The sequence below is a fragment of the Aptenodytes forsteri genome, unplaced genomic scaffold, assembly GCF_000699145.1.
Source record: "Aptenodytes forsteri isolate BGI_AS27 unplaced genomic scaffold, ASM69914v1 Scaffold203, whole genome shotgun sequence".
NCBI classification, from domain to species: domain Eukaryota; kingdom Metazoa; phylum Chordata; class Aves; order Sphenisciformes; family Spheniscidae; genus Aptenodytes; species Aptenodytes forsteri.
Window position 1 is genome coordinate 312420 of NW_008794160.1, and position 9029 is coordinate 321448.

General features: G+C 42.7%; 1 protein-coding gene across 5 annotated transcripts in view; it reads left to right on the forward strand.

Moving 5' to 3' along the window:
- The window catches only part of CAST (calpastatin), a 62535-nt gene that overhangs the window by 24280 nt on the left and 29226 nt on the right, over window positions 1-9029 (forward strand). For 4 of the 5 annotated variants that reach the window (XM_009280570.1, XM_009280587.1, XM_009280562.2 and 1 more), the window contains one exon: window positions 5327-5386. In XM_009280570.1, the coding sequence (XP_009278845.1) occupies window positions 5366-5386 (21 nt within the window). In that variant the 5' untranslated portion in view covers window positions 5327-5365. The remainder of the gene's footprint in view (window positions 1-5326; window positions 5387-9029) is intronic. The other variant, XM_009280578.1, reaches the window with a different exon arrangement.

Here is a 9029-nt window from a genome sequence, read left to right on the forward strand (position 1 = left end):
CTATGTAGCTTTAAGCATATATGTTTATATATTTTTTTTTTATATATATATTCATACATATACACACACAGAGATGTTGGCTCAAATTGCAACTCCACTTGGCTTAATGGAAAATTAGTGGAATTGTGTTTATGCCGCAGATCGCAGTATTGATTCTTCATCGCGAATGTATTTGGAAGGCCGTGCGTTGCTTTGCTCGCGGTGTTACGAAGTGCATTGTGAGATGCTGGAATGCCCTCTCAGTGCCGTCGTTGGCCTGCCTTATGCCCACTGACAGCCTTTGTGTGTCTGGAGAGGTGAGGGTTGCATAGCCATTACCACATGCCATCAAAGCGAGCGAGAGATTTAACCTGTAACAGCTCAAGTGGTTAAGTGAAATAACCCATTATTTTTCACAGTAGTTCTCTAGAGAGCATTTGCTGCCCACATCTTGCAAACACTGTTAATTAAGTCTTAGTAACAGAACCATTCATGTAAAGAAGCAACCATTTGTAGTCAGGTAGATTAAGTTTTGCCTTGCATTATAGAGCTGTATTGAAGTAACCCTGTAAGTTAGCAATATTGAAATAATAAAGTTGGTGTTAGCTTTAAGCCTGAGAAGCGGTCCCAAATCATTCATATGTAAGGTGTGTAAGCCCAAAAGAGTACTCAGGTGGCTCTTCAGTTCTCTGTCCTAGACTGAGTACAGCTAGATCACTCAGAAAATATTCATATAAGCTGGCCCAGAGGCTGCCGGGGCTGGAAGTGCCTGGTTCATCTAGGTAGCCTCTGCCACAGAGCGACTCTTCTCCCAGGAAGGAAGATCTTTGAGATACGACTCGAGAGATTCTTTGTTACAGAATAAGCCAGTTTCTTCTTCTTTTCCCGTTTTCTTGGCTCCCTGACCAGAGGACAAAACGTCAGGGGCTGACTTGCTTTCCCTGTCACTACTTTTTCTTCATTTTTTTTGTCCTAAACCTGTCCTCAGATCTTTCTTTATTCATCTGTAGTGCAGTGTGATGGCCAAAACTGTCCTAGCACTTGACCTAGAGAAGCTCAAGCCAGAAAGATGGAAAGTTATTCCTGTATTTTACATTTATATTTATGTTGTCATGGTAACAGATTTTTATCTCGGATTCCTCTTTCCTTGGTTGTTTTTGGCAAGAGTATCTCAGCCTGTGGCATTGTAACCTTATGTACTTTTGTCAGTATTGCTGCCTGCCTAGCTTTTGGGGTTTTGTGTTGTTGCGTCTGATCTCCTTCAACCTACCACCGGCCTGTCAAGAGATCCCTTCAGGAACTCCCTGAAATGTGCAGGCGGGAAGCTGGCTGAAACCCAGTGTTACACGCTAACTTCCCCACTTCATTTGAGAAAATGTCACCTCAAGTACTGCGAGACGTTGCAGTGACGGCATGTCCGCCTGCGGGGGTTCGTTCGTTCTTATCCACCAGGCTTATTTCCATGTTTGAGTGTATTAAGTGTTATGTTGCCTTTACGTGCTTTATTCTTGACCAATCTGTTGATTCTTATTTATTCTCTTGTTATCAGCTAATTGTTTCTGTATTGGTTGCTTGGTAGATGTTTTCAGCATCTCTTCTCTTTTGGAAGGTAGCTCATTGGTGCGTTGTTACCCGGCTGCTCCTTTCTAAGGGTGGGCAATGACCTCCTGCAGTCTGATGAATCTTCTCCATGAATTTCCAAAATTTATAGTTTTAGTTGACGATAGCTCTCGCTATATTGCGTATGGGGTAGTTTCAATGATTTCCAGCTTTCCATAACTGAGAGTTCTCATGGATTTCTTCACCTGCCATTTTCTTTTTCCAAATAGGGATTTGCATCCAGTTCCCTGAATAGTTAAAATTATGTTCTCTTGATGTTTGTCACCTTTACTTTCTCTGTTTTCTTCTCCTGTTGCACCCTCCCTTTTACTTCCAGATTTCTGAGGCACACACAGTGAGATTAGATAAGCCATTTTTGGTAGGCTTTTTTGTTTTGTTTTCTGACGGTTTTGCTGTTGTGACTGTCCCGCTAATCTGACTAATGCGTTTCTAAGGGTATTCCTTCTCTTATCAAATTAGATCCCCAGTCTCTTCATCAGCCCTTCCCGGAAAGCCATCCTCTACCTCACGGCCAAGAGCATCTGAGGTCTGTTGGTCCATTGCTGTGCTTGTCTGTCTGTCTGTGCCTGTCCTGCCTGCCAGGCGGGCTGGTGAGAGCACAGGCTGTGACCTCACAGCCGTCATGCTGCCTGTCATCCGGCAGCTCTGCTAGCAGGGTGGGGTAATTAACAGGTAGCAGTCTTCACTTAATCAGGGTTAACCTGTAACCTCTCCTCTGCCTTTTGAGCCCCTTCTGTGGTGGTCGTGGGGGTCTCGTGCTGCCGGTGGGTTCGTCTGCAGGGAGCATCTCCACATGCTGCCTGCTGGTGAACTCCCTGTGGTCCTGGGTGCTTTGCTGTGGAGTTTGCCTCCTCTCCCAACTCTCAGAGATATTTTCTGAAGAGCCGTGCAGCAGCTGTCCCCGGGCCGGGACCCCCTGGCTTCCCCCTTGCTCGCAGGGGACCTTCCCCACAGGTCGGGACTGGGGCCAGCACAGCATCCTCCAAGACCCGTACCTCTGTCCAGGCAGGACCCACGGGGGTGCAGCCACAGGAGGAACAGGCGTCAGCGCTGATGACGCTCATTTTTCCGTCCGCTGTCGGGCTCTGCCCTCCGGGGTGTCCCTAACAACACAACAAAACTTAGCGCTCTCTGTGGGAGCACCTGCCTGGCTTTCTCTGCCGAGCCCCAACCTCCAGGGCAAGTCGAACTCTCCTCATTCTTGCTTTTCTGTTTGGCAGCGTAACCCTTTTGTCAGGGGGTGTTTGGCCCAGGCCGCGGCGGGGGTTTACCACCCCTGGGTGAGAGCAGGGCGTGCCTGCCTGGGCGGCAGCCGCTGCGGCAGCTGTGTGTCAGGCGGTTATTGTGCCCGTTGCTAAGCAGTGTTTTAATATTTACCTCCACGCCTGACACACATCCGTGTGTTGCTTCACCCCTTCTGCAGTCTGACTGTCGGGCTGCAGCAAATGCAGCCGGTTAACAGCTGGGCATGGCTGGCCGCGGCGCACAGCACTCGGAAGAGGAAAAAGCAGAACAACCCGCAGTAAAAAGTAGTCCCCCAGAGTCAGGCTGGTGTTGACCGGCTGCGTGGTGGCTACCAAATGAGGGGTTGGACCTCAGCAGCTTCTTGTGCTGTCAATCTGCAAGGCTCAGCATGGTCGCAGACCCCAAGCACTAAACGGCTAGGAAGGACAAAGGCCCCCTTCCTTCTTGTAGTGGCTCTTTTTGGGGAGAAGGTGGAAAATTGGAGGCCCTGAATAGCGGGGAATTCAGGCAAAAAATACTGTAAATGAAGGGAGGCGCACCATGCCCCTGAGGGAGCCAGAAGATCATGGTGGTACGGCACTGCAGTGGTCTGTGGGAGGGTGCCCTCTGCTTTCCGCCATCCTTTCCGCTTCCCCCCTCCCGCTTCCCCCCTCCAGCTGCCCCAGGACAGGGTTTTGTTTCCTCAAATCAACCCTGAGTGTTTTTGGGGAGGATGGCTTGGCATTCTCCATAGCCACTGATCAGCAGCCATGCATTAAACTGTTCTTTATCCCCAAATTATTCTTCCTTCATGAGCATTTAAACTCCTCATCTCTTAGTTGCTGCTACTTACTGCCATCCAGCTGGACATGGTAGAAAGAAGAAGCAGCTGGTTTCTTGGGGAGGTTTTCACTAACCTCTGCAGGTTGTAGTGGTGCTGCTGTGCTGGAACTTTGGGGAAGAATTTTTTGGTGTAGTGTAAGAAAAAGAGTTGGTAGGAGTTTTCAGAGGGGAGGAAGGGAGAAGGGCTCAGAAAAATGTTTTTATTAAATGGACAGGGACTACAGTGACTAATAGGAAGGTGTAGAACAGATACCTACTTGTTAGTCATGCAGAAGGAGTTCAGATTAATTTCATGGAAAAGGAAAGGAAGAACTATTAAAGGGCAAATTCAGAAAAATGTGGTGTTGCCTACAGATTACCTGATGGTGGTAGTGGAAATATATAAAAAGGTTGTTTAAAAACTTTTGTTCCCTGTCATGACGTAGGAGGCTCTATACATTCCTGTGTACGTCTCCACCTATACAAAAGTTCCCATCTATTATGTAGTCAATCTATACGTACATACATACATATATGTATGCACATATAGATTATGAAGCAGATATTATTTGCTTACATTTCTGTAGTGTGACAATTGCAAATTCTCTCTAGTATATATTTAGAGTAGTCAAACCTCTTACTAAGGTGTGCAAAATACCAGATAGGCTGGCAGGGAGAGCACACTGTCATCGTCGTAGTGTACCTTTTAAATACCTTTTAAATTCTGTACAACTTTTGTCTTACTGTTGAGAAATGCATGTACTATGAAAAGTTCTACAAATGAGAAAACTTCCCATGTGGAAGTAAGAAGTCACCCCAGGTATGGAACAGTAAGGTGGCTTCTGAGTTCATTCAGACAATGCATGTTTTCATAACAGCAACTGGCATGGTAAACATGAAGAAAAAATCTAGAAAAATCTATAACTTGTGCTGTTCATTTAAATGTAAACTATGAATGTGTTGCTGTGATCGAGATGGCAAATACAGCTTTAAGCAGAGGAACATGAAGCAGGAATAGAGAGGTAGTATTACATCTGTATAAAGTATTGATGAGACAATTAGAATATTCATTTCTGGGCTTTGAAGTTTGACACAGTCACAGCAGAATTAAAAGATGCTGTTCTCAGATTAACATTGCTGAAGCTAGGAAGACAGACTGTGTCATTTGCAGCTTTTCCGAAAGAGTTGCATGATATGTAGAAACACTTGTGTGTGTGTGTGTGTTACATACAGATTAATTATTCCTTTTTTTCTCAACATATTTGTGTTTGCTGATTTAATATTAAATATTCTGTGTGGCAAACTAGTAAATCCAAAAGTACAATTTCTGTTAAAAAAAAAAAATGTGGAAGAATCCTGCACAGTAAGTATATATGCTTCGGTATGAGAGCAGGACTTGAGTTGGTTTTGATACTTGATACGAAATTTGTTTTCAGTACATGTCAGAGAAAATAAAACTGTTGTGAGAAGATCTATAGGCATCACGCTGTCGAAATCCTACATACATGTATTGTAGAAATACAGAAAAGACAGAGATCTAAAATGATAACTCTAATTTTCAATAATAATTTATTCTTAATTTTTAGCTGGATAGCTAATGAATTCAGGTTGCTTATGCTTGCTTAATAGTAGTATGTGTAACACAGGTGAAATTAATTAATTTGCCTTTTTTTTCGCTCAGAAGCAGTCCCCCTCTGCGGATGCATCAAAAACAGAAATCATGAAGCCATCTGAAACAAAGGTATAAATTCCTGTGAAACTCATACTTGCAGTTAAGCACAAATATATGAAGCAATGGAATTTCTTTTTTAATACTTTGATACTGAGTAACTTTACTTTGCTTATTTGTTCTCTGCAGCTTAGTTTCCTCTTCAAAAAAAATCTAAAAAATGCTGTACAAAGTACTCAGAGGATTTTATGACAGCAATACTAATTTTGATTTTAGCTCAGTCACACTTTGTGACGTGTATATAGCTCCCCCCAGTGTAATTACAGGGTTATTTACCTAATGATAATTTTTCACATATTCAAAGAATTCAGGACAAGTTTCAGCTTTTAGTGCACGTACAATTGCGTCTTCTCATTAATCGTGTATCTTTGTCTGTCTGACAGCTTCCTTGCCTTTGCCCTTTACGCTTGTTCTGTCTTGTCTTATGACTAGAACTTCTTTAGTGTTGAAGCTGTGTCATCAATCATGTACTTTACTTGTTAGAAGAGAGTCATAATCCTTACGCCTCTGTTGCCTAACAGAATTTATGTGTATTATTTAAACAAACATTTAATGATTCCCTCATTCCTTCATTTTCCATAATCGTAACAGTGAAACCAACAAAAATATTGAATACCAAACTAGACCAGCAGGGACTTGTGCAGTGGTAAAAGTCAGGACTGTCTGCACCTTGTGTACATACGAATAAAGGAACACTTAGAGTAGTGAGGTTAGAAGAGGCCTCTGGAGGTCATCTGGTCTAGCCCTCCCGTCCAGGCAGAGCCAGCTCTGCAGGTAAATCAGACTGCTCGAGGCCTTGCCAGGCAAGCATTCAAAGTACCTGCAGCTGCAGATTGCACAACATCTCAGGGTAGCCAGTTCTGATGTTTGGTCACCTTCATTATGATGATTTTTTTCCTTTTATCAAATGGAAAGTTCCTTTGCTGCAACTTGTATCTGACGCCTCTTGTCATTTTAGCATGCATCTCTAAGAATAGTCTAGCTCCATCTTGAAGTTAGCCATTACATTCCCCTCAACCTTTTAAAACCCTTTTCCTCCATGCACACATGTAAGACTTAGACTGGTAGCAGTGAGCTGGACGACAATTAAACCATTTCCATTTGTGCGTGATCATCATTACTCGTAAATGAAGGTATCTGAAAGTCTCCAGTTTCATCATCCTGTTACGTTTGTGAGCAAACTCATTTGTATCCTGTCCATTACTGATGCTGTTCTCTGTATGGTTTAACCCCGCCAGCTATCTAAAAATAGTTATGGTCTTTCCCTGCTTGAAATTTGAAATAACTCTAGAAGAATGTGGTAAATTCCTAATCAGATCTTTAAAACTGCTGGTGTTTGCAAGATGAGACGAAAATAGAGTAGCAGAGGCATACCATACTTCAGCGCTGTGAACTGGTAAACACAAAGCCCTTTTAAACAGTGTCCTGCATTTGCATGTGTAAGACAATTAATGTTTTCTTTTAATGTCTGTTGCATTATTAATGCCTTCCTCCTGCTGGATTAAGCAAGTCATCTGCATTTTGATAGTCAACTTCTTTGAAAAGAAATAAGGTTGCTGAGTCACTTTCATTTCTAGTCCTAAATTTCCTACAAATTAAAAACTCTTTCCTAATTGCCTGCTATAACCATGTCTCATATGTCTTTTTCTTAGAGTCTCTCTAGTGCAACTACTCTTAAACGTGCTCGGGACCCCTCTTTAGCTTTCAGTTCTGTGTATGTGAATCCTTTGTCTCAAATTAACCCTCGGTATTATGCTCCTCTGAGAAAGCTGCGAGTTACTGCAACAGAGGAAGGAATGTGGAACTTCTTGTTTTGTAGACGAAGCCCCGGGGGTTAGGTGGAAAGGTTGGCAGGACCAGGGTGGAGAGCAGGCACCCTGTGGCTTTTGCTGGGGGAATGGAGGAAGCAGGGTGGTGCCACTGCCACCGACAAAAACACATCCCATTCAGCCTTCTTCCTTTTGCACACGTTTGTGCAACTGCACTGTGAACTGGGGAACTAGTTAAAAAATATTATTTTTCTTTTCCAGGCTATTTTTCGGTTTCCTGAGTCAGTTTAAAAGGCGGCCTCTCAGATACTGGCACAGCGCAGGTGGAAGCAGGCAGTGGAGGGGGAGGTGGAACATCTTTTTCTCCGTAGGAGTTCAGTGAACACTGTAAACTGATGCTATGGCTTCAGGCTCTGACTGCTCAGGAGTGACTCTGTTTAAAGGACGGCTGAATAGTTGCCTTTGAATGTATAGTCTCATACTAAAATTGTTGGGTTGACTTGCCTGGTAATATTTTTTTTTTATTTGATTTGAACTTTGTTGTTGCTAAAAGTGTATCTAAATAGATATGTCTGTGGGTGTGCGAGCATGTATGTGTTCATGATCGTGTGTTTTTAATGTGGCCTTAGCATCTTCGTGTGTGTGTAAATCTTGAATCAAAGCATTGCCCGTATGAGTCCATCTGTTCTTCAGGATTGTCATAGATAAATTTATAGTATGAGCAATTCTGCACATTTTAAAAGATACACAAGAATAATGAATAATGCATACCCTACACAAAAAATACATTAACTATTTAGTAAAATAATATTTACAATATTAAAAAAAAGGCATGCAGTTGCTAATAACTGGTTTGGCAGGCTGAGAGTTTGAATTTATGTTCTGTACAGCTGTTGTCGGGTGCTGACAGAAATGCAAGTAAATATCTTTTATTGTCCTGCAAAAAAGTGTGTTTACTTTTCTTCTGAAAAGCACATAAGGAAAACCTGAATTTGTGCTCTAACAAGCAGGATACTTAAAGACCTGAGCAGGCAGCAGTCCCACTGCAGGAAAAGTAAAAATCTATGTTTCCTGAACCTCATGCTTGCACTTCTGTTACGTTTCTTTGCAGCCTTGCTGCTGAAAGACATCTCACATCTGAGTGACTCTTTGCTTTAGATGTTATATAAACACGTCCAATCTTTTTTAGCTTAAAAACTATGAAAATTTAGGATTACATTTTCAATATAGGATTATTTAGTGTACAGGTATACAAATGGATGTGTGTGTCTTTGCATTAACCATATGGTAGTCATGTAACGAGGATGTACAAGTGGGAGCATATAAAGTATGACTGAACCTGAGAAGTACTGTGTTTTAATCAGGTTAAACGTCAAGAGAAAATCCAAAGGGGAGAATCTGAGAGGTTAAGTGTTTTTTGGGGGAGGGGGTTTGGGGAGGGATTTTTAAAATTACTTTATTTAAATTTTTTCCCCACTTGAGTTTGGGAAATTTTTGTCCTCCCTTTCTATCAGTATTTTACTTGTTGTGACTTACTTGCACGTGGTCGTGTGTCCTTTACTGTGGTCTACAGCTTCGAGACCTTTGCCAAGCTTATTCCCTGTGTTGTCCCACAAGCGGGGTCCGGTACCCGGTGTGCAATAATCCAATCTTACGCACAGAGCTGAGATATTTGTTCAGCTGACGTTTGCGCAAAGATGGGTGCTAGGTGGTAATTGCACAAAGCTAGCACAACGCACAAAAGAACTACAGCATATTTATGTTGTTACATGATTAGTAAAAGCCCGCCTAAGTTCATGCTCGTTGGTTAGTTGTGTTCAGATTAGCCTCGCTTGCCATGTAAATTAGCACACGTGCTCCTGGGGGGGGGGGGGCAAGTTTTCAAG